This window comes from Eucalyptus grandis, chromosome 8, assembly GCF_016545825.1.
Source record: "Eucalyptus grandis isolate ANBG69807.140 chromosome 8, ASM1654582v1, whole genome shotgun sequence".
Lineage (NCBI taxonomy): Eukaryota > Viridiplantae > Streptophyta > Magnoliopsida > Myrtales > Myrtaceae > Eucalyptus > Eucalyptus grandis.
Window position 1 is genome coordinate 16,377,037 of NC_052619.1, and position 26,863 is coordinate 16,403,899.

Consider the following 26,863-nt stretch of genomic DNA (forward strand, 5'->3'; position numbering starts at 1 on the left):
CGGAACAAGTTTGGAACAGAAATCCGTTTGGTAACGCTTAATTTGATTTTTCTATTTCTAAAATAGATTTATATTCTAGAAATAGATTTGAAGAATAAATTAGAAGCTAAAATTTTTAACTTCTCAATTTCTATTTCAGAAATTGAGAAATCAATTTCTAACCAGAAATCAATTTATGTTCCAGAAATTTTTTCATGCGCACCCTTAAGTGCCAAAAGTTTGGAAATTGACACTTAAATACCAAAATCAGAGCAAAATGGATCACTTAAATGCCACTTCGGCGAAAATACCGACGTGACAATTTTCCAACGAAAGAAGTGCAAAACGACACAATTTCGCACGCTGTGTGACTAAATAATACAAAAACGACGTCGTTTTATATTGACGTCATAAAAATTTAGTATAAAAATTAATTTAATTTAATTTAAACTAAACTTATTTAAAAAAATTAAAAATAAAATAAAATATTAAAAAACTAATTTTTTTTTTTTAAAAAAGGGCACGTCGAGTGCAAAAAACGGCATCGTTTTGCACTTCATTTGTTAGAAAATTGCCACGTCAGCATTTTGGCCAGATTTTGGCCGAAGTTGCAATTAAGTGATCTATTTTTCTCCAATTTTGGCACATAGTGTCACTTTCCAAACTTTTGGCAATTAAGTGTCCTTCCGTGACAAGTTTTGGCACTTGGGGTATACTTTGTCCTATCTTAGTGTGTATAGATGGGCACATAGCCAGGCAAGGTTGGGGATCGCATTCCAAGACCCCGTGGCGGAGCAAGGGTAGACCTTTTCCTTGGCCCGACCTTTTCCTTCTTCCTCCTTTCGCACACAAAAGCAAGGACGATGCAAGGGCAGAGCAGGTGCAAAGCGAAGCAGAAGAGGAGTAGTCGGACAGTGACAGAGAGGACGGCTGCGCAGGCCGCTGCCTGCAGAGTAGAGCTACCGTGGAGGTGACGGGCTCAAGGTGACCCTGGTTCGGCCAAAGGGGAGGCCAGTCGGTGCGTCAAGGACTGGCGGCTGAGCAACCTCCGTCAACCGGCCTTCTCGGCTTATAAATAGAGCCTCTGGGGCATGGGTTCCCCGAGAGGGGGGCTATCGAGTTGAGAGGGTGAAATGGAGAGATCGGAGAGAGAGAGAGAGGGGAAAAACCGTGAGTTAAGGAGGATGCCACCGAGAGTCACTGTCGACCACTACGTCTGTCCGAACCACGGCCGACTATTCGCCGTTAGTCCTTGTTCACGTCAATGCCATGGTATGTCCCATTCGAGCATGTCTCGGCTAATCCGATTTGGGGTCGATTTCTCGAGGATCCTGGCTCGGAGATGCACAAGGCGAACAGACATAGCCGGATCTTTGAGCTTGTCCGACGTTGCGAGCTGAGTAGGGGGCACCCAACAACCGCCCCTGTTTTTCCTCTTCGTTTTGTGCCATATTTTACCTATTTTAGGCAACAATTAATGCATTATCTATGAGAAAATATTTGAATTTCCTTCTGATTATTTAAATTTTCCTTGTTTATGCAGAATAATGAGATATGGAGAAGATAAGGAAAAGAAGAGCAATTATCAGAATTCAAATAAAAGCAGCGATGGAAGATGGATATCAAATCAGGAAATTCTTGATTTTGTTCCCTAATGTTATCTACAAGTAGATATTTTAGATTTCCTATAAATAGGAAGAGAGAGCAGCTAGGGTTTAGAGAGGGGTTAGATCGTTTTCCATTGTTTCGAGAGTTTTTCAAGTATTTTGAAGAGAAGACAAAAGTGGTGATAGAATTCTTGTCCTTTGATTCAAGATGCTGGGTTTGATCTATATTTCTATTTTTATTTCTTATTCTACTATGTTCTAATTTTCTTTTGTTAGGGCTACGATGTAGCCTAACCATGATGATATGAATTTCATGATTTTTATGTTTTACAATTGATTTCATTCATGTGAGTTATATATTATTGCGTTTTACTGCTTTTGAGTGACTGGCCACCACTTGAATGATCTGATGTGCATGTTTGAGCGAGAGGTGATAATATGCAATTGCTCATTATAATATATAACCATGAATTAAACGTGGATAGAAATATACCGTGTTATTTGTGTAGCTTTCGGTGATAAGGTGATCCAAAAGACTCATTGTAAAACCGAGAATATTCATAGTTTTTAATGCACTCATGTTTATTTTAATTCACATAGAGATATAGTGGATTAATAAGCTGAGTAGTTTTGCTATACCTAGAGATAGGATAGTAAATAGATTAGGAAATTCTGCTATCACATGTTTGATATCGTTCTTGTATTCACAACAATCTGAAATTCATATATAGTGGTTATGGTGAAATCGGATGCTCTAACATATTTATCTGATTGATTTTACTGCATTTAGTCTTCAAAGTCTTCAAGTTTCGTTTTTAATTTATTCTTAATTATATTTTGATCTGTTAGATAAATTTTAGAATTAATCTATTTTAGTATTTAATTAGTTTATTAATCATCGATCTCCGTGGGACGATACTTTATCTCATCATTATATTACTTGTTCGATACGTGCACTTGCGTTTAGAATTTTATGAACAAGTTTTTGGCGCCGTTGCCGGGGAATCGTTTGTTTAATACTAATTAATATTGATACCGGATAATTCTAAGTTTAATCTAGCTTTTGTTTTGTTTTATTTTTCAGGGTGTACATCGGTTTATGACACGTAGCCAACAAGGGAAACTTGTTGAACTTGATCCAGAAATCGAGCGTACATTCAAAAGGCGACTAAGAGAACAGAAAAATCACGCTAAGATGGCAAACGGTGATAATGAAAATCCACGTAGACTCTTAAAAGATTATGCTGCGCCAACAGTTCAAGGCACCACATCAAGTATCAGAAGACCTGCAATTCAAGCTAACAACTTTGAGATTAAGCCGTCACTTATTCAGATGCTTCAACAATCAGTGCAATTCAGTGGGCTACCAAGCGATGATCCAAACGCTCATATCGATGCTTTTCTTGAAATCTGTGACACCATTAAATATAATGGAGTTACAGATGATGCTATTAAATTGAGATTATTTCCATTCTCTCTTAGAGACAAAGCTAAAAGTTGGCTTTCTTCTCTTCCTGCAGGATCAATTACTACATGGAATGATATGGCTCAGAAATTTCTTGGTAAGTTCTTTCCACCTGCAAAGTCTGCGAAGATGCGTAACGATATTACTAATTTTATGTAGATGGATAATGAATCATTATATGAAGCATGGGAAAGATTCAAAGAATTTCTTAGGAGATGCCCACATCACGGACTACCCGTATGGATGTAGGTACAAACTTTTATAATGGCTCTAGTGCAAATCTTCGTTCTATAATTGATGCAGCTGCGGGGGACTTTAAATAATAAAACACCAGAAGAAGCCTACAATTTATTAGAAGAGATGGCGTCCAATAATTATCAGTGGCCTACTGAGAGATTACCAATGCGAAAAGTTAGCGGAGTTCATGAAGTGGATGCTTTTGCTGCAATTGCTGCACAATTTGAAGCAATCAACAAAAAGCTTGATAATATGAGTGTTTCAGCCATGAAAATTCACACTTTGACATGTGATTTTTGTGGTGGGGGACATGTTAGCACAGAGTGTCAGGTAGGTAATACTTTCAAACAATCTCATGAAAATTCTAACTTTGTTGGGAATTTTAACAGGTCACAGAATAATCCCTACTCCAACACATACAATCTGGGATGGCGTAATCATCCAAATTTTTCATGGAACAATCAGAATGTGACGAGACCACCTGGATTCAAACAATCAAAAGAGACAAAGTCAAATTTGGAAAATATAGTCACCAAACTTGCTAACACAACTCATGACTTCATCAAAAGCACGGATGTGAGATTTCAAAACCAAGAGGCTTCAATCAGAAATCTGGAGATGCAAGTGGGTCAATTAGCAAGCATGATGTCGGGAAGGCAATGGGGTTCTTTGCCGAGCAACACAGAAAAATCAATTGAAAACATAAAGGCTATTACCCTGAGAAGCGGTAAACAAGTAGGAGAAGAAGAGATTGTCAGAGACAAGGAAGAAGTGGTCAATAAACAATCAAAGTGGACAAGCAAGAGTAAACTTTTTCCAGATAATCCCAAGCCATATGTGCCGCCAATTCCATTCCCTCAGCGACTCCAACAGCACAAAATAGATAAGCAATTTTCTAAATTTCTTGATGTATTTAAAAAATTGCACATTAACATTCCTTTTGCAGATGCCCTAGCGCAAATGCCTAGTTATGCAAAATTTTTGAAGGAGATTTTGGCAAACAAAAGGAAACCGGAGGATTATGAGGCGTGTGAAGTTAAACGAGGAGTGTTCAGCCATCCTACAAAACAAATTGCCTCCGAAATTAAAAAGATCCAGGAGTTTTACTATTCCTTGCACTATTGGGGATTCTTACTTTGAAAAAGCATTATGTGATTTAGGTGCAACTATTAATCGATGCCTTATTCTGTTTTCAAGAAATTAGGATTGGGCGAGGTAAAAGCAACCACGTGTCACTTCAAGCGGCTGATCGATCAATTAAATATCCGAGAGGTATTGTGGAAGATATTTTGGTAAAAGTTGACAAATTTATCTTTCCTGCATATTTCATAGTTCTTGACATGGAAGAAGATTTTGAGGTACCACTTATCTTAGGTTGACCATTTTTAGCAACAGGGAGAGCTCTTAATAATTTACAACATGGGAAGTTGATCCTTAGAGTTCAAGATGATACTGTTTCATTTAATGTTTTTAAAGCAATGAAATATCCATCGATGATAATTCTTGTTTTAGAGTTGAGACAGTTGACAAGTTGGTGAATAAGGTTTTCCAGGAAAATATTTTTGAAGATCCACTTGAAGCATGTCCGATTCAACAAAGGGACAAAAATATTCATAATGAGGAGATAAAGGAGTACGCAAATTTCATGGAGGCAATTCCACCATATTCAAGGCAAAAGGCAATTAAATTTGAAGAGTTGGGACAACACATTACAAAGCCTAAACCATCAATTGAAGAGCCTCCAATTCTTGAACTCAAACCCTTACATTCTCATTTGAAATATGCTTATTTAGATGGAGTTTCTTCTTTACCGGTAATTATATCTTCTTCTTTGACAGATTTGATGGAGGAGAAATTGCTCGAGTATTAAGAGAGCATAAAGGTGCAATTGGATGGAAAATAGCTGATATCAAGGGAATTAGTCCTTCAATTTGCATGCACAAAATTTTGATGGAAGAGCAATATAAACCCACTATCCAATCTCAGAGGCGTTTGAACCCAAAGATGCAAGAAGTAGTGAAAGCTGAGGTAATTAAGCTACTTGATGCGGGTATCATCTATCCTATCTCGATAGTTGTTGGGTAAGTCCTGCAAGTTGTGCCAAAGAAAGGTGGTATGACTGTTCAAAAAATGACAACAATGAATTGATTCCAACTAGAACGATTCTTGGGTGGCGTGTGTGTATGGATTACAGAAAATTGAATGATGCCACTAGAAAAGATCACTTTCCTTTACCATTTATTGATCAGATGTTAGAAAGAATGTTGGGCATGAATTTTATTGCTTTCTACGGATGGATATTCGGTGGTATAATCAGATTCCTATTGCACGGAAGATCAAGAGAAAACTACTTTTACTTGTCCCTATGGTACTTTTGCTTTTAGAAGAATGCCCTTTGGTCTTTGTAATGCACCAGCTAGTTTTCAAAGATGCATGATGGCTATTTTCTCGATATGGTTGAAAAATATATTGAGATTTTCATGGATGATTTTTCTGTTTTTGGCCTATCATTTGATTCTTGTTTAAATAATTTGGCCTTGGTCTTACAAAAATGTGAGGAGACTAACCTTATTTTGAATTGGGAGAAGTGTCACTTTATGGTGCAGGAAGGAATAGTGCTCGGGCATAAAATTTCTCAAAACGGAATAGAAGTCGATCGAGCCAAAGTGGAGGTCATTGCAAAATTACCTCCGCCAACATCTGTGAAACTTGTCAGAGGATTTTTGGGGCATGTAGGATTTTACAGGCGATTTATAAAAGATTTTTCAAAAATTGCTAAACCTCTTTCTAATCTTTTGGAAAAGGATGCTCCTTTTAATTTTTCTGTTGAATGCATGCAGGCTTTTAACACTTTAAAGGAGAAGTTAATTTCAGCACCAATCATGGCAGCACCAAATTGGGATTTACCTTTTGAGCTGATGTGTGATGCTAGCAATTATGCAAGTAGGAGCTGTTTTGGGACAAAGGAAGAATAAAATTTTTCAAACCATATACTATGCCAGTCGAACCTTGTCAGGTGCACAATTGAATTATTCAACAACAGAAAAGGAACTTTTGGCGGTAGTATTTGCTTTTGATAAATTTCGTTCTTATTTAATTGGCTCAAAAGTTATAGTTTATTCTGACCACTCTGCTCTTAAGTATCTGCTTGAAAAGAAAGAATCAAAACCCAGGTTGATCAGGTGGATTTTATTGCTGCAAGAATTTGATTTGGAAATCAAAGATAAGAAGGGTACTGAAAATCTAATTGCAGATCACTTATCAAGAATTCCAAATTCAAAGGAAGAGGTAAGACCAATTTTAGAAGAGTTCCCGATGAGAAATTTTTTTTTCCATCAAGTCAATTCCTTGGTATGCTGACTTTGTAAATTATTTGGTAAGTAATGTTCTTCCTCTTGAATTATCATATCAACAGAAGAAAAATTCTTTTCTGATGTTAAAAATTATTTTTGGGAAGAACCTTTCTTGTTTAAAGTATGTGCAGATCAGGTTATAAGGAGATGTGTTCCGAGATGAAGAGAAGGCAAACATTCTACATCATTGTCATGATGGAGAGACAAGTGGCCATTTTGGTGCCACAAAACTGCAGCTAAGATTTTACAATCTGGATTTTATTGGCCTACACTTTTTAAAGATGCATACTCCTATGTAGCTTCATGTGATAGGTGTCAAAGAACTGGAAATATTTCAAGAAAAAATGAGATGCCTTTAAACAACATTATTGTGTGTGAATTATTTGATGTTTGGGGTATTGATTTCATGGGACCCTTTACACCTTCTTATGGAAATTTATATATTTTAGTGGCTGTGGAGTATGTGTCTAAGTGGGTAGAAGCTGTAGCATTACCAACAAATAATGCTAAAGTTGTGGTGAAATTTTGAAGAAAAATATTTTTACCCGATTCGGCACTCCTAAGGCAATCATAAGTGATAGGGGAACACATTTTTACAACAAGCAATTTGAAGCACTTTTGAGTAAGTATGGAGTCACACATAAGGTTGCAACCCCTTATCATCCTCGAGACTAGTGGTCAAGTAGAGATTTCGAATAGGGAAATCAAGAGAATTTTAGAAAACAGTGAATGCCTCTAGGAAAGATTGGTCAATAAAACTTGATGATGCACTTTGGGCTTATAGGACAGCGTTCAAAACTCCAATTGGGATGTCTTCTTTTAGGCTAGTGTTTGGAAAAGCTTGTCACTTACCAGTGGAATTAGAGCATAAAGCATATTGGGCATTGAAATTTCTGAATTTTGATATGCCGTGCAGTGAAGAAAGATTATTGCAACTGAATGAATTGGAGGAATTTCGTAATGAGGCCTATGAAAATTCTAAGTTGTACAAGGAGCGTACAAAAAGATGGCATGACAAGCACATATTCAGAAAGAGAGTTTAAAATTGGTCAAAAAGTCTTACTCTATAACTCTCGTCTTAAACTTTTTCCAGAAAGTTGCGGTCTAGATGGTCTGGTCCTTTTACGGTTACAGGTATTCCCATATGGAACAGTTGAAGTTGCGCATGACACGATGGCACATTCAAAGTGAACGGTCAACGTTTGAAGCCCTACTTTGAAGGTGGTTACAACAAGCGAAGACCACCATTGAACTTCATCCTCCAGAATAGCGACATATGAGATAGTTTGGCTGAAAACTATAAAGCAAGCGCTTCTTGGGAGGCAACCCAAGTATTTTAATTATGTTTTTATTTATTTTTAAGTTTATGTTTTGCAAAAAAAAAAAAAAAAAAAAAGATTAACTTTTCTCTATTTTATTCAGGTTAATTTTTAGGGAGCACCTTTCAAGAGTTTAATCATCAAGATCATCTATGGACTTATCCTACAACTAGGGAAGTTTTCTTCTTCCTATTCTATTTTCGCATTGAGGACACTGCTTCATTCAAGTTTGGGGGGGCGACAAATTTTTTGGATAATTTTTTCATGATTGCATTCTTGGTTGTGAATTTTTATGATTCTTAGGAAAATTTAAATTTTATTTAAACTTGCAATTGAGGTGTGAGTTAATCTTAATTCCGATTATGTTGATCCACTTACTGAGCACTAAAAGTCCTTACTTTTTGAATTATGTGTAAATCTAGAGAACATTCATGTGAAATATGTGATTTTCTTAGATTTCACCCAAATCTTAGAATTTGTTTGATTTTCTCTTGAGGCGAAATCCTAAGCTAAATCTAATTGAGAAAATGATATAGACAGTTTTGGATCGATTGAGCCTTTCAAGCCAACCCTATTTATTTATCCCTAGTCACCCGTTGAGCCTTAATTATTACCCAATTTTTCATTGGCACCCATATATGTTTAGCCTAGCCGTGATCAAATTATATCATTATCCCATGCCCTATGAACACGTTGATTTTCTTTTGGGATAAAAAAAAAATTATTTGAGCTTGATAGAAATTTGGGAGGAATGATGGAGTAAAAAGAAGAAAAAAAAAGTGATTGCAGTGGTAGTTTGGGGTGTATTGTCAAAAAAAAAAATTGCTTTTATGGTTCCCTATCCAACTTTCAATTGAGTGAGCCATTTGGATACTCAATGGGTTGGAAATTTTACGTCATATTTGGACGGACTTTGGGAGAAACTCCACCATAAAGCAATTCAAAAAAAAAAAAAAAAAGAGAAAAGGAAAGAAAAAAAAAAAAAAAAAGAATGATGATATATGGCGGCAGAAAAATTATCTTGAAAGAGTGAAATTGACAGTGACATTGGCTCTAATTAGATCCTAGAAATCAACGTGTTGATGGGTAATTTGAGCTTAAAATTCCCGTTATCTCACCTTTAGCCCAGCCTTACATTACAACCCGAGAAAAGTCCTATTGATTTTTGATTGATAATTAGCTTACATTAGTGGAGAGAGGAATGAAAAGCAAACCTATGAGATTTGGTCATAATTATTGAGAATTTTTGACAGGTTGCATGTTAATGTGAATTTATTTGGATTGCATATAATTCGAAAAAGATTAGGACTTTCACACACACACTTGGATCATATAGTTAGAATTGGTCTTAATTTATAAATCGATTTCAATGTTTGGATGAAATTTGTGTTTTTCTTTGAATTGTGAATTTGAGCAATTATGGAAAGATGTCATGGAGAAGGTTGTTAGGTTGAGTATGTATTATGTCTTGATTTTGCTCGAAGACTAGCAAAATGTTAAGTTTGGAAGTTTGATAACTCTATAAAAATAGAGTTATTTTACCTATTTTAGGCAGCAATTAATGCATTATCTATGAGATAATATTTGGATTCTCTTCTGATTATTTGAATTTTCCTTGTTGATGCAGAATAAAGAGATATTGAGAGGATAAGGAAAAGAATGGCAACTATCAGGAATTCAAATAAAAGCAGCAATGGAAGATGGATATCAAATCAGGAAATTCTTGATTTTGTTCCCTAATATTATCTACAAGTAGATATTTTAGATTTCCTATAAATAGGAAGAGAGAGCAGCTAGGGTTTAGAGGGGGTTAGATCGTTTTCCATTGTTCTGAGAGTTTTCAAGTATTTTGAAGAGAAGACAAAAGTGGTGATAGAATTCTTGTCCTTTGATTCAAGATGCTGGGTTTGATCTATATTTCTATTTTTATTTCTTATTCTACTATGTTCTAATTTTCTTTTGTTAGGGCTACGATGTAGCCTAACCATGATGATATGAATTTCATGATTTTTATGTTTTACAATTGATTTCATTCATGTGAGTTATATATTATTGCGTTTACTGCTTTTGAGTGACTGGCCACCACTTGAATGATCTGATGTGCATGTTTGAGACTGAGAGGTGATAATATGCAATTGCTCATTATAATATATAACCATGAATTAAACGTGGATAGAAATATACCGTGTTATTTGTGTAGCTTTTCGGTGATAAGGTGATCCAAAAGACTCATTGTAAACCGAGAATATTCATAGTTTTTAATGCACTCATGTTTATTTTAATTCACATAGAGATATAGTGGATTAATAAGCTGAGTAGTTTTGCTATACCTAGAGATAGGATAGTAAATAGATTAGGAAATTCTGCTATCACATGTTTGATATCGTTCTTGTATTCACAACAATCTGAAATTCATATATAGTGGTTATGGTGAAATCGGATGCTCTAACATATTTATCTGATTGATTTTACTGCATTTAGTCTTCAAAGTCTTCAAGTTTCGTTTTTAATTTATTCTTAATTATATTTTGATCTGTTAGATAAATTTTAGAATTAATCTATTTTAGTATTTAATTAGTTTATTAATCATCGATCTCCGTGGGACGATACTTTATCTCATCATTATATTACTTGTTCGATACGTGCACTTGCGTTTAGAATTTTACGATCAAGTTTTTGGCGCCGTTGCCGGGGAATCGTTTGTTTAATACTAATTAATATTGATACCGGATAATTCTAAGTTTAATCTAGCTTTTGTTTTGTTTTATTTTTCAGGGTGTACATCGGTTTATGACACGTAGCCAACAAGGGAAACTTGTTGAACTTGATCCAGAAATCGAGTAGATTGACTGAATTTAGCTCATTAAAATATTATTAAAAAATGCTTAAAACTGTCTACGTTGGCATTAGCTGTACCACACAGAACGTCCAACGCCTATGTCAATAGTTTATAGCCAAAATTGAGTAGATTGACTGAATTTGTACAAATACAAAAATGCTTAAAACTCAATTGACCAAAAAATAAAAAAAAAGTTCAAAACTAAATTGACACTTCTACAATAAATTTCAGAATTTTCTTATAATTTTCCCATATGATACAATCAACTAGAGATGATAAAAAGCGTAAGCTAAGCTTGAGGTAGTGGTCTAACTTGATGCCTGGGTTTGAGAGCCACAATTGAAGTTGTAATTTTCAACTAATTTAATCATCAATTCCGTTGTTTACAATTCAATTAATAACAAGCAAACCTTTGCAAGCCTAAATTCTTTAAAGCAATGGTGATTTCTCTCTCTGAAGCATTCCTTTCTCGAAGTTCGTTCATCAATTCTTCAACCAAGAGTTTCTCTTCATTCACATCCAACTTCCTTGACCCGTTGAGTGTCTCACCCATACTAAATGCCTTTTCTTGTATAATCCCAGTCATATTGCCACATACATATGCTGAAAATAAAGGGTTCCATAAGAAACATTGTCAGTGCAAACTACTTTATAAACAAGCGGGTGGTGAAATGGAACCTATCGTCTGCTAATTTACATAGCAAAAATATCAAGAACAACCATAATCGAAAAAACACAAACCAGTTGATATGTGAAGTAGCATCTTTATGTTGACACATCTTACAGCAAATTCAGCAACATGCTTAGCTCCTAATGTATTGACGGCTAGTGCAATGTCATATCTGCGGGAAAAAGATGGCAGTAAACACATAAATAGTATGAAGAAAAAGCCACGAATTATCTGAACTAATTACAAATTGGGCGGGCAGGGCAAGATTGTAATCACTAATCACGCACCTTTCGTCGAATTTGGTAGTCGCGGCCGAACTGACAATTATGTCTATTTCTCTCCACATCTCCAATCTCAAATCGAAATCATGTACTCCCAAATTCTCGCAAGAAACGTCCCCAGGAATTGGAGACAATTTCTCCACAATTGAGTTGAAGTTCTCTGCCCATTCTTCCCTCAGAATGCCGAATAACTTCTTCTGTATGAGCTGTTTGCGATGCGAAAAGATTAAGAGTTGTTATGAAGGAAAATTTATCTTTTATCTTAGTTTTCGTATCCTTTTTCTTCCTTTGCCTTGATTTTCCATGTTAAATAGAGTAGAATTAATTTGGAATTACACATTTAAGTGATTGTGCCATCTATTGGATAGACCACAATACGGCTACTCCTGTAACGATTCAAGTTTTTTTCCTAAAATAACACAAATCCCTCCCTTCGGTTCTATTTGTTTTGTGAAGAGTGAAAAAATTGATGTATATCTTTCGAAAAATGATCATTTATATAGCTTAAAAAATTATTCAATAGAAAAAAAAAATCATTATCAACAACAATTTATGTCCTGCATTTTGGTAGAAGATGAAAATCTTTTTCGCTTATTTATTCTTGTAAGCGACACAATCAATTATTTGAAAGAAATTTTTTTTCAAATCATTCATCTTTCACGAAACAAACGGAACCTTAATAATTTTTCTTTTTAACACATATCTATGTGTGCCTTTTCTTTCTAGTCAATTTAGAACAAAAAGTTGATCTAAACTATCTGAGGATAATTTAGGTTTTAATTCTCTACCTCTTCATGCAACCTTTGTGTCGCTGCCTGTTTGTCCATAGCTCTGATAAGAACATATATTTTCTTGACATTTGGTTGAATTCGAAGCAGCTTCTCCACAAAAACTAACTCGTCATAATATATAGAATCAAATAAATGTTAGTTAGCAAAAAGATGGTCAATGGATGGCAATTGGCGACAATGTATACTCATACGCCCCGGGGGGGGAGAGAGAGAGAGAGAGAGAGAGAGAGAGTACTCTTGGCGAGAAAGCCAGTGGCTCCGGTGACTAAGATGGTCTTGTTCTCAAGAAATTGTACTATATCCAACCCCATGTTCAAACCGAACAGGAAGAGTCTTTGAACTGGAGTTAGGGGCCACCTGGAGAGCGACTTAAGTACTGAAGCATAAGAGAGTACTCTTGGCGAGAAAGCCAGTTGCTCCGGTGACTAAGATGGTCTTGTTCTCAAGAAATTGTGCTATATCCAACCCCATGTTCGAACCGAAAAGGACGAGTCTTTGAACTGGAGTTAGGGGCCACCTGAAGAGCGACTTAAGCACTGAGGCACAAATGCTCCATATATAGCTGCAACTTAACCATGCCTATCAACCTCCCATAACTTTTTGACACGTCAACATCAACATTGCAATACGGCGGAAAGAGAACTAGCACCGACACGGTTACATATGAAATTATTTAATGGGTACAATGTCATATTGTGTGTTCACGATGTTCAAGGCTGCAATTCCATCCAACCATCAAGACGATGTTGTCCGTCTTTATCATTATTGATCAAGTCTCTAATAGATGTCCCTTGGTAGACAACCGCCGTTGATAGCACTCTTGTATCGCTTAATAATCCCGCTTCCAATCCATGAAAGACTGGAGTTGTCTTAAGGACGGCGGTTCATGAGGAGTGCTAGTTGTGCTTATGTAGAGAGAGATGCCTTTTATTTCAGCGTTGGTCGACCTGCAACGATGACCTTGTCAATTTCAAGTCTTCCTATGACGAGTGTTGTTGAGTAGCTGTCGTTCCTATAGAATTTCTTTCAGTTGGTGTAAGATATTTGATAATAACGTTGTTGATAAGATGCAGCTAAAAGTCCAATAAATATCGTACCGTGAGTATTAATGCGAAGTTTTTCAAAGTCTCGGTTGGGATAGCTTGAACCTATTACGCTGTGGAGAATTATGGTAGGGACGAGAGGCCTAGATAAGAAGCAGCCCCAACAAGCTTTTAAAATGGCAAAGGGGATGGGAATGAATCGAGTTACACACTTAATAAGGGGGGAGCGTTTATGAAATACATATGTAAAACTAGAATTAACTCACAAAAGGTACCTTTTGACATAATAGCAACATTTAGTATTAGAACTCCAATGTTAAGTATGTTGGAGAAATCTTTCCAGAATATTTTGAAGCTGACAAAACATTTCTATCAGTCTAAGTCTGGATATTAATAGTTAAAGTCTCAAGACTTTATAGTCTCAAGACTTTGTAATCTCAAGACTCAAGACTCAAGATTATTCTCACCGACAGTCTTTCTAATCCAAAAGAGCGAAGGATATCCGGCCGAAGTATATGGTTGGGGATTCGATCCAATCCTCTCGGAAAAGATCCCTTGGTTGGATAATCACTACGGATTTTTTTGATTCTTATCTAAGAACAATAGAAGATCGATGGTCGACTTAAACATTCTTGGAATGTTCTATTCTTGGAAACCAAAATCCTGATTGTATGGGCGAACAGATTGATGGGCTATCATCGATTCCTTAAATAGCTCGGATGATCTTCTTAATTGATTCCGACCAACGGGTAGATTGGAGGAATTCCTTTGGTAAGTGCCAACGGCTATGATGGCATAAAGGAGTATAAAGGAAGACGTTCTAGTTATTTTAAGAGTGTGATTGATAGAAAATTCCGAGTCCGAAGAACCTTGATTGTTAGTCGATACAGTTCGAGCGAAATTGTACACACAGAGAGTGTTTATACTTGGTGATATCTTGAGCGAGTGTAGTAGATCATCTACATCGAGAAATCAAGGAAGATCAACACTGTAACATCTCTTTGTTCATAGTGGAATCCAGCCAATCGGCTGTCGGTGCTCGAAAGAGTGGACGTAGGCTTGAATCAAGCCGAACCACTATAAACCTCGTGTTTAATTCTCTCTTTCCTTTACTCAGTCTTACGATTGATTCTTTAATCATTCATCTGTCTAAGTATTGTGCAATCTCCAAGAAAATTTTATAAACCTATTCACCCCCCTCTAGGTACTCGTACTAGCATTATCAATTGGTATCAGAGCCCGTGTTCTCACTTTATTTGAAGTGTTTTACTTCAGAGTAAAAGATCCATGGCTAGTATGCTAGCACCAGGGCTGGTGGAAGGGCAAAGCAATACCAGACCACCCTACTTTGATGGAAAGGATTACAACATCTGGAAAAACAAGATGAAAGCTTTTCTACGATCAAAGGATCCTCTGGAATGGGATGTGGTGGAAAGAGGAATTACTCCTACTGCTGCATCGCATCCGAAAGAGGGAAAGAAACTGTTGAAACCAGCGGAATGTCTCAAGAAGAGATAAACAAGAGACAAGCACTTGATGCAAAAGCAATTTACTCTTTATATTGTGCTTTATCACCAACTGAATATAACAGAATATCTTCTTGTGATACAGCAAAAGAAGTCTGGGACAGATTACATATCACTTATGAAGGGACAGACCGAGTGAAGGAGACCAGAATTAACATTCTCCTTGGTCAATATGAAGCCTTCAAAATGAAACAAGAAGAATCTATAACTGACATGTTTAGCCGTTTTACAGATATTGTCAATGGTCTTGAGAATCAAGGACAGAAAATTTCTGATCCTATGAAGGTGAACAAGCTCTGCGTGGACTCTCCAAGGATTGGAATCATATAAAGACTTCAATAAGAGAGACGCAAAGAATTATGCCATTATCTCGTAGACGAGCTGATTGGAACTCTTCATCTTATGAAGTGGAACGAATTAATGAAGACGAAGATCCAAGAGGTAAGAAATCCATTGCATTAAAATCTAACGATGATTCGATGATACAGACTCGAAGAAGATCCGGGACGATGAGGAGCTTGCTCTTATGATTAGAAGGTTGTAAAGCTGAATAGAAAAGGGAGAAGGTTCAACTCAAGGAAACAAAGTTTTCAGAAACAGCAAACCAAGTTTGTTTGTAAGAAAAAGGGACACATCAGACCAAATTGTCCTCTCCGAAGAAGAAAAGAGGAAAAGCTGAAAAGTCTCGTAAAGCTCTCAAACCGAAACTTGGAGCGATACAGAGTGTGAAGAAAGTGATGAGGAATATGCCAACCTTGTCTAATGGCACAATCGGACTCAGATTCTGGATCGACTCGACAAGTGAATTTGAGGTAAGTGATTATAAAATCCTGTCAAAGTCTCCAAATACATTGATGAACTATGTTTTAGTCTTAAGACTTCTCTAAAAGGATTTCCGAACTTAAAAGGAAAACTCAGTCTTAAAACAAAAGGAAAATATTTTAGAAGAAAAAGTGAAAAGTTTAGACTTGAATGTTTCTACTCTTAAGGAGAATGAAGATAAACTTTCAAAAGAAAATGCTTTCTTAAAAACTGACTTATCAAATATTTCAAAGAAATTTTCAATAGGGTCTGAAAAACTTGAAAAAGTTCTTTCAGTCCAAAGACCTTACTTTAACAAGTCTGGTTTGGGTATGACAGCAGAAACAATTCCTTTGATTGATTTTCCAAAAGTAAAAGAAAGAATTAAGAAAAGACCGTCAAAAGAGGCTTACAAAAATCATTTCAAGAAAGTCTTTGTAAAGTCTGTAGGTCGAAGTGCTCTAAGATGTTCAAAGTGTAACAGTCAGGATCATTTTGAAAAAGAGTGTTCTATGGTTTGGAAGCCTGTCAAGAAAGTATGGCCTAGTAATGCTTATTCTACTAACGTGAAAGGACCCAAGAAAATTTGGGTACCAAAGAAAGCTTGAGACTCTCTTTTGAATGCAGGTCTCTGTCAAAAGAAAATTAAGTGGTATCTTGACGGCGGATGTTCAAGACACATGACAGAGACTCAAAATGCTTCATAAAGCTTGTTCAAGTGAATGGTGGAAAAGTTTCATTTGGAGGAAACAGCAAAGGAAGCATTGTGGGATTTGGAACTGTGAAAATTGGAAATCTCACAATAAGCCATGTCTCTCTAGTGGAAGGACTCAACTACAATCTTCTAAGTATTAGCCAATTGTGTGATACTTTGGTTTCAAGATCTCCTTTCACGAAGGCATATGTTCTGGAATTAGCAAAGACTCAACTCAGTCTTTCATGGGTCGAAGGCATGGAAATATCTACCTCCTTGATGTAAAACCAAATGAAGCATAATGTCTAATCTCAATTCAAGATGAAGCAGTCTTATGGCACGAAAGCTTGGCCATGTCAACATGAAACAATTAGCCAAAATCTCATCAAAGAAGCTTGTTCGAGGTCTACCTAAATTGCCATACCAAAAGTCGATTCATGCACTCCATGCATTCTCTGGGAAAGCAGGTAAGAAATTCATTTAAGCAAATAAACCATGTTTCTACTAATCATGTGCTACAGCTTGCTTCATATGGATCTCTTCGGACCAACCGTAACCCAGTATTGGAGGTAAGAAATATTGCCTAGTAATTGTGGATGATTACTCCCGCTTTACTTGGGTATACTTTCTTACAAGTAAGTCAGAAACCTTTTCGTATTTTGAAAAATTTGCCAAAAAGGTTCAAAATGAAAAAGGATGTGCAATTTCAAGCATAAGAACAGATCATGGAAGTGAATTTGAAAATCAAGATTTTACGAAATTTTGTGATAAATCTGGTTTTAATCATATGTTTTCCTCTCCATATACTCCGAGCAAAATGGAGTTGTGGAAAGAAAGAATAGATCTCTTCAAGAAATGGCTAGAACACTTTTAATTGAAAGCAAAATTTCTTCACGATTTTGGGCGGAAGCTGTCTCAACAGCATGCTATATTATAAATAGAGTCTTTTTAAGACCTATTTTAGAGAAAACCCCTATGAATTGTTCAAAGGTAAAAAGCCTATTGTTTCATACTTTCATGTGTTTGGTTGCAAATGCTTTATTTTGAAAAATGCAAATGATCGAGTTGGTAAGTTTGAAGAAAGATCGATGAAGGCATCTTCCTTGGATATTCTACATCAAGCAAAGCCTACGAGTCTACAACAAGAAAAGCCGTCGGTGGAGGAATCAACAAATGTTAAATTCCAAGATTCAATTCAAGATGAATCCAGCGGACTCGTATGAAGAGTCTGAACCTACACCAGACTTTCCAATGCTTACAACTCAAGAAGCATCTCAGTCTCTAGAAGTCCAACATCAAGAAGCACATGAAGATTCAAACAAAGAAAGAGATCATCAACCAGGCAGAACAACCAGTAACTGGAAGCATAAATCCAGTCATCCTAAAGATCTCATTATTGGCGAAATCAATGAAGGAATCCGCACCAGATCAAAAAGGCGTGAAGAATCTAGTGCTGTGGCTCTCATTTCTAAAATTGAACCAAAAAGCATAGAAGAAGCTTTATCGATGAAAGCTGGATCGAAGCTATGCAAGAAGAACTCGACAATTCAACATCAATGATGTCCGGGAATTGACATCTAAACCAAAAAGTAAAACCGTTATTGGAACCAAATGGGTATTCGGGAACAAGATGAATGAAGAAGGAAAAGTCGTACGAAACAAAGCAAGACTCGTGGCCAAAGGATATACGCAAGAAGAAGGAATAGACTATGATGAGACTTACGCTCCAAAAGCAAGGTTAGAAGCTATTCGTCTATTACTTGCGTTTGCTTGTTATAAAAATTTCAGGTTATTCCAAATGGACGTCAAAAGTGCATTCCTAAATGGATTCATCCATGAGGAAGTTTATGTGGAACAACCACCTGGGTTTGAAGACCCAAAGAAGCCAGACTCAGTCTTCAGACTGAAAAAGGCCTTGTATGGTTTAAAGCAAGCACCTCGAGCTTGGTACGACAGACTAAGTAAGTTCTTATTACAGAATGGTTTTGTCAAAGGTAAAGTAGATACTACTTTGTTTATCAAAAAGGAAAGCAAAAGCTTTTTACTTGTTCAAATATATGTGGACGATATTATTTTTGGATCACCTAATGAAAGTCTATGCAAGAAATTTTCTAAGTATATGCAGGATGAGTTTGAAATGAGTATGATGGGAGAGTTAACATTCTTTCTGGACTTCAAGTGAAACAAATGAAGGAAGGAACTTTTATCCATCAAGAAAAATATGCGAATGATCTTGTCAAAATGTTTGGATTGGAAAAGTGTAAAAAGACCGACATACCAATGTCATATTCTCATAAGATAGACAAGGATGAAGAAGGGAAGAAAGTAGATCAAAAGCTGTACAGGAGCATGATCGGTTCACTTCTTTATCTTACTGCTTCTAGACCTGATATTTTGTTGAGTGTTTGTATTTGTGCTAGGTTTCAATCAGATCCTAGAGAATCCCATCTCAGTGCTGTAAAACGTGTTATCAAATATGTTGCCTCATCTTCAAGCATCGGTCTCTGGTATCCCAAGAAGGGAGACTTTAATCTTCTAGGATACTCAGATGCAGATCTGGCCGGTTGCAGAATCGATAGAAAAAGCACCTCTGGAACTTGTCAACTACTTGGAAACAGAACGGTGTCTTGGTTTTCGAGGAAGCAAAGCACTGTAGCTCTTTCAACGACAGAAGCAGAGTATGTAGCTCTTGGAAGCTGCTGTTCGCAAATTCTATGGATAAAACAACAGCTACAAGACTTTGGGATTGAAGACTCATGCACAGAAATCAGATGTGACAACACCAGTGCGATAAATCTCACCAAAATCCAATCCTTCATTCAAGAGCAAAGCATATTGAGATTCGACATCACTTCATTAGAGATCATATTCAAAATGGAGAAATCTCGATTCAATTTGTTGATTCAAAGAGTCAACTAGCGGATATATTCACAAAGCCTTTGGAGAAAAATCAATTCGACTTTATCCGTTCAAGACTCAACATTTTGAAGCCTGAAGAAGTTAAAAGTCTAGAGACTCACCAACTCTAAGACTCTAATCTTTCAGACTTTAAATCCTCAGACTCAGACATTCGTGGCTATAGACTGTAAGTTATATTTCATCTAAAAGGTACTAATTGTCATTTAGTTATATTAACTCGAAAAGGTACGATCTTTCGTTTAATAATTTTGGCAGTTATTGATTTTGAAAAGAAGTGATCGTTCACTTTCCTTGCACCGATTGAACTTCCTTTTTCAAAACTGAGTTATATATATACAGTTTTTCTATTCCCCAATCTTCAAAACCCTAAAAGGCACTCTCCTCCCGATACTGTTTTACTGCTTATTCGTCGTCGAGAAAGTGGTCATTTTTCTTGGGAAAGCAAGTGGAGGAATCTTCCAAACGACAAAGAAAGATGTCTTCTTCGAGGAAATCATCAAGAATCGCAAAGGTGGGACCACAAAGAATGGAGAAGGGACCGACTCATTTCGATCTCACCGAGGAAGAAGACTCAACAAGTCAGCGACAAAGTCCGATTCGCTCTCATCCACGTCATTCAACGCCTCATGCCCCACAAGGTGCAAGCCATAATCTGGAAGAAGAGATAATCGAGGATGCCGACCCGTAAGAGTTCAAAAGCCCTCCTTTTGTATAAACTTTATCGTGCGTTGAAAAGCACAGGTACTCCATTGAATTATATAGATGACTTCCTTAAGGACAAAAATTATGGGAATGAGTATCTTTTCTGAAGAAAATGGAGGAATGGGGAATTGCCCCGAAAGGAAAAGCAGAGGAAGCACTTGCGAACATTCCAAGTGATCCTCGTATGCCAGACAAAATTTAATTGAAGGGAACAATGATGACAGAATGTTCCTTGAATTTCAACCGAAAATGGGAGTGGCAGCAAAGGTGAAAGGAAATCGGATGGATTTGTTCAAATCCAAGGATCAAGAAAAAGTGTATTCCGGGCTGTTGAAAAGAGGGGTGATAAACCCTAGAAGTGTCGATTTTGACTTCGGACGCCATCAACATAAACTTAAGAGAAAAGTTGAATTTGTTTCAACTTGAGAATTTTTGCTCGACTCTACGGACGGTTGGAGTTGAACGAGGACGCTACCTACCAATCAAAGTCTCACCGCTTTCGTACTACTCGAACCGGGTCAAAGATAGGGATGCAGAGAAGAAAGTTACCTATTCCAGATGAATGCCATCAACATTGACAGACAATTCTGCAGATTTTCATCGAATCATGGATATTCTTCTGGAAATGCGTGGCCAAATATATGCTCTGGATTGTGAAATTCAAGCAATGAAGAATGCTGGACAAGCATCTTCAGTCAGCCTGGAGGACAAGATGAAAGACCTCGCTCTGCAAATTCAAGCCAATGCCAAAGGAGAGGAGGTAGCTCATCTAAGGGAGGACTTGAAGAGGCTGGAAGGCGTAGTCCAGTCAATGGGAGAATTCCAGATCGTGCGCATTCCCAAGCAGACATGACTCCTTTCTCACCCTCTTTTTAATGATGACAAAAAGGGGGAGAACCAATTTGAACAAACATTATTTTAAAACTTTATTTGACTTTTATGTTTATTTTTTAGTATGACTTGAGAACTTGAACTTGAGTGTTAGACTGAATTGGCTGTGGATTTTGATGCTTGACTGGTTGCATTTATATCAAGTATTGTTATATGGTATTACTCATGAAAGACTAACCAATTTGCTGTGGATGCAGAGTCTGGTTGTTTATTAATCTTTATGAGTTAGCCATATTGCTTGAGAAATGTTTTTGCAGGTCAAAGTTGTTCAAATCTACAAGAAAGTTTTGTCACCATCAAAAGGGGGAGATTGTTGGAGAAATCTTTCCAGAATATTTTGAAGCCGACAAAACATTTCTATCGCCCTAAGTCGGATATCGATAGTTAAAGTCTCAAGACTTTATAGTCTCAAGACTTTGTAATCTCAAGACTCAAGACTCAAGATTATTCTCACTGACAGTCTTTCTAATCCAGTAGCGAAGGATATCCGAAGCCGAAGTATATGGTTGGGGATTCGATCCAATCCTCTGGAAAAGATCCCTTGGTTGGATAATCACTACGGATTTTTTTGATTCTTATCTAAGAACAATAGAAGATCTGATGGTCGACGAAACATTCTTGGAATGTTCTATTCTTGGAAACCAAAATCCTGATTGTATGGGCGAACAGGATTGATGGGCTATCATCGATTCCTTAAATAGCTCGGATGATCTTCTTAATTGATTCCGACCAACGGGTAGATTGGAGGAATTCCTTTGGTAAGTGCCAACGGCTATGATGGCATAAAGGAGTATAAAAGGAAGACGTTCTAGTTATTTTAAGAGTGTGATTGATAGAAAAATTCCAGAGTTTGAAGAACCTTGATTGTTAGTCGATACAGTTCGAGCGAAATTGTACACACAGAGAGTGTTTATACTTGGTGATATCTTGAGCGAGTGTAGTAGATCATCTACATCGAGAAATCAAGGAAGATCAACACTGTAACATCTCTTTGTTCATAGTGGAATCCAGCCAATCGGCTGTCGTCTGAGTAAGAGTGGACGTAGGCTTGAATCAAGCCGAACCACTATAAACCTCGTGTTTAATTCTCTCTTTCCTTTACTCAGTCTTACGATTGATTCTTTAATCATTCATCTGTCTAAGTATTGTGCAATCTCCAAGAAAATTTTATAAACCTATTCACCCCCCTCTAGGTACTCGTACTAGCATTATCACTTTGCCCCACCACCTTCCCGTGATCCTTGCAGTGTGGGGCGGACACTTTCTCTTAGGGCACACAAGGCAATGTATCCCAACATGGGAAATAAATTTCAAATGATTTTTAAACGACATATTAAAGTAATATAATTGCCAAAGTTTGCATAACAATTTTTCATTCTGTTACTTCAAAATTAATCACTTTTATATTAGGTTTAAAATTAAGTAGATAGTAAATTATAGTGAGTTATATATAACAATATATACTTAGCATATTACTTGTAATTAATATGTATCAAAACATATTCTTTTTAAAATATACAAGTGACGGGATTGATGAGATAGGGCAAGCATTTTGCTTGGAAAAAGTTTATGCTTCACCGTCACGCTCCTTCATCTATCGTTTGAGCTAGGCAGAAGTTCCTTATCTAATTATTTGGATTTTTGTTAGGTCCACCATCGTTAAAATTATTTACACATTGACTATTTGACTTTTATTAGTTTCATTCCCTCTCACGTGCAAATTGTATTGATAACCACACAAAGAAATTCATATATGAAATAAATCTAGAACAAATTATTGGCTGTAATACCATATTAGAGTAATGATAGAGACTTTATATATATATATATATATGTATACATATATATATGTATATGTATATGTATATGTATATGTATATGTATATGTATATGTATATGTATATGTATATGTATATGTATATGTATATGTACATGTACATATAAAAGGCTCATCCAAATCTTATTGACAAAACATGCGTGGTAATTTAGCATGTATCATTGATTATAGTTTTTCATCATTTTGGGAAAAAGATCCGTGAATGCATTTTCAAGATGATCAAACTCCACATTTAATGTCAGTATCAATTAGTTTTTTGATATCTGTCCCCATTTATTCAGCGAGGTAAATGGCTTTTCAAGCAATAGTGTCGATTGTTAGTTTGATATCTATTATATGGACCCAATTGAGCTTCACATTCAGTGTAGCTGTCAAAACATTAATGCACAACTGCATTGCATTAATTAATTAGAACAAAATCTGGACCGAATCTGACTTAGGTTCAGCCTCCCTAGAATCCCATATCGAATAGATTGAACCAAACATATACTGAAATAATGTTGTGTCTTAATACAGTTCGACAAAATAACGTGACCCATCAAAAGAAGTATACGGATGTGACCACATGAGACGGTAGACATTTGAAATGGGTTTCTACTTGTGAATAACATCACTAGCCATCTTTCACCTTATTTGAGACTAGAGGTATTACGCTTTTATCGTTAAAAAAAGCAACTGGCGCCTGATTGATTACCAAATACCTAAGAGATTTTTAATCTGGAGTTTTTCAAGTCAATTATCTCCCTCGACCCAACTTTTCTTTAATTTCATCTTTGCACATGCATGTTGACATCTGTAATGATTTTAAAAGTCCTTTTTCCTCCAAGGCAATCTTCCTCATTTTCAACATTTTGTAGGAATGGAGGAACTTATGCTTATTTTTCTAGGCTTTGGCGTTGATGATCGTTTTTCCTCCTTTTGGGCAAATGACCAATGCATTTTCAAGATGATGGACTCCACATTATTAATGTCATTGTCAATGAGTTGCTCATTTTGTCCCCATTCATTCAGTGAGGTAGTTGGATTTCCAATCAATTGTATCAATTATTAATTTGGTATGTATCACGTTCCCATGTTAGGGTTGATGGGAATTTTTTTTTCCCCTGGTCAGATGGCGGTAGGATTTTAAATAGCAAAAAGTTAATGCTCAACTGCATTGCAATATTAAATCGTACAAAGTCTTACTGCTCTTTTCCTTGAGTAAATGTTGTTGAACCGAAGTTCTCAAATGATCGATCAATGTTTCAGTCAAGCAATTATTCAAATAACTAGAGTGACTCTGATCCAGTCATCTGTCGGTCATAGAATCGTATTAATCATTCGGTCAACTCTAATTTATAGACTAGGTCTATCAATAATAGGAAAATTTACGTAGAGAAAGGTCGAGCTTTATGACTAAATAGCATTGCCTAAACATTGTACCTACTCTTTTGCAACATTTAAAAGTACGCTTAGTGTTTGAAACAAAAACCTTCACAAACATGAAGATATTGCCTTTGTCAACTCCACTAGTAAGGCGCACATCAGGATTCCCTAACCATCAGACATGCCATTGAATTAGGCTCGGAGTGAGTCTTTTGAGAAGGTGAAACCATATAGCAAAGGACCACAATGGGAATAATTCATTCTTTTCATGAAACATGAGAATAGGATGGTACTTCTTCGTGACATTGATGATTCTCATATGAGGGACAAACTCATTGATGTGATAAATCAGCCAAATTTGGAGAAGTCCCAATAGGGCTCTAAGAGTTCCTTATCCATTTGCTTTGAATTGATTAAGGGATATGAAAGTCTCAACGAGAATCATGTATGTAAAGCGACTAAAGGCATAAACTTGGTTAATGATGTAGGTAACAAAGGGATCCATTATTTTATTAGTGTGAGGAAATATCACAAAACCGAAGAACATAAGAAGAAAGGTGCAGGGAATTTGATTCCGAAGACTAAGAAGATATTGCTCGAGGAAGCATAAAGCATGTAATTTGAAGTTCTTTTAAGAATGGCTCTAATTTTATCGAAAGGAATATTAAGAAATTGACTTAAAAGAGAGATTGGGTTTTGTCTAATAGGAGGAGTGGTGAAACCTAAGGAAGCCTTATCTAACCCAATGATTATCTCGAACTTCTCAATTGTAGGGGTCAACTCGTATTGATTGAACACAAAGGTGGAAGTCATAGGAGTCCAAAAGTGGACCAACGCTTTCACCATTACTATTCCGAGTTTGACCTCCACTAAGATCGGGAGAAAACCAATGTGTTTCTCCACACAACCTTGGTGCTTCAAATCGAGGTTATCTCATAATCTTGAGGCTCCTCAGCACAAGAATAACGTCAATCTCGAACTTGTCCATCTAAACCTAAACCTAAAGGGGCATTCAAGATTAAAGACGCATCGTTGTTGGAAATATGAACTGTGGAATTGAAATTAAAAAATTAGGAAAATAACAACGATAAAACGGGAATGATGTCTTATCAACCAACACTATAGCAAGCACAAATCACACATCGCATGAGGACTTGTGAGGTTTTGACACTTAAGGGTGAGGATACCAAAGGCTCAAGGCCCCCATCTCAAAGGATAAAAATAGTTTACTCACCACTACTATCATTGATCAATGCAACTTTTATCAATCAGGATGAGCGCATCAATGGAAGTATAGATTACCACAAGTGTTCACTCGCTAACTCTACCCACAAACCTTGCTAAAGGTTTTAAATTGGGTGATCAGGGTTTTAGACTATGGTTGCGAGTGCGATATAGTGCTAAAGCTTGTAAACATGCATTTAAAGTTAAACATTCAACACCTCAATATAACCGTTCATTCATACATCATTTCACCACCTACAAGACAAGGAGTTTACACACACTTCACCCCTTATATCTCCCACTTACAAGACCATTTAACACAAGATTAGCAACTTACCTCATTTTTCACGCGACTTTGACATGTAAATGATCCTACATAAAAACATGTTGGTTAACACGACAATTATTTTTAAACGGCTTCAACTCCTCTTAACTAGTGACCAATCTCCAGTGGACCCCTCATGCTCCCCAAATGGAGATGGAAAAGGTCTAGTTTAGGGATACTTGACCATAAAAGTTCCCTCATGATTCACATTTAAAAAAAACGTCATGACATTACCTTTTGGAATGACCCCATTGTAAGTCCCCTCATACATGGTTGTGAGCTTTGCCAAGATCATACCTCGTGTGACAATGAAAATGTGTCGTGACTTGTACCCACATGAGTGACACGCCTTGAAAAAAAAAAGGTCAAGTGTGGGTATCGAATTTCGGGGTACCTTTACCATGATAGCCCTTTCAATAATACTCGCTTGCCATGGATGGCATCACTTCATCCATTCGAAACTTTCATCAGTGGGTAAACTAAACTATGGTGAGTCTTGTTGAGACCCATACCCCTCCAATAGGTTCATTTATTAACTAGTTGTCTAAACAACCAAAAAAGATGGGAGTTGCCACTAGCCTCATTTTTGGGAGTCAACCAGAAAATCCAATCGAATGTTGGTAGTTATCCCTCGATTTCTACGCAACTAGATATCTAGGTTCAGGGACATAGGTTACACTAATATTTCTATTAGTGCCCTTTCATACATAATGGTTTGTCATGTTCTCTAAGGTGATCACGTCTATCTTTTTACTTTTTCCAGTCAATGAGTTTAAACTAAGTGATCATGGTTGTTTTCATGCAATTCTATTTCTAAGAAAGAGAAAAAAGAACACTCAATTGAAATTTAAATACAAAACAATAAGTAAACACTCAATAAATGGTCATAGGAAAAATAATAAATCTAACATGCAACCCTAAATGGTAGAGAAAATGAAATGGTAGAAATAAAACCCGCACCTCATTGGGTGTTTATACAAATGAAGTGACCTGAA

The 26,863-nt window shown here is 36.5% G+C and overlaps 1 protein-coding gene and 1 non-coding gene across 2 annotated transcripts in view; both read right to left on the reverse strand.

The window, feature by feature from the left end:
* Positions 1-13,012, reverse strand: part of LOC104416449 (probable fatty acyl-CoA reductase 5) — a 31,368-nt gene extending 18,356 nt beyond the window's left edge. Inside the window, 6 exon segments of the mRNA XM_018859940.2 lie at positions 11,210-11,402; positions 11,541-11,641; positions 11,757-11,956; positions 12,539-12,642; positions 12,777-12,881; positions 12,937-13,012. Coding sequence (XP_018715485.2) covers positions 11,210-11,402; positions 11,541-11,641; positions 11,757-11,956; positions 12,539-12,642; positions 12,777-12,881; positions 12,937-13,012 — 779 coding nt within the window.
* LOC120287941 lies at positions 3,179-3,284 on the reverse strand. Its single transcript, XR_005546195.1, has one exon. It is a non-coding gene; the product is annotated as a small nucleolar RNA R71 (small nucleolar RNA).
* Positions 13,013-26,863: the final 13,851 nt, after the last annotated feature.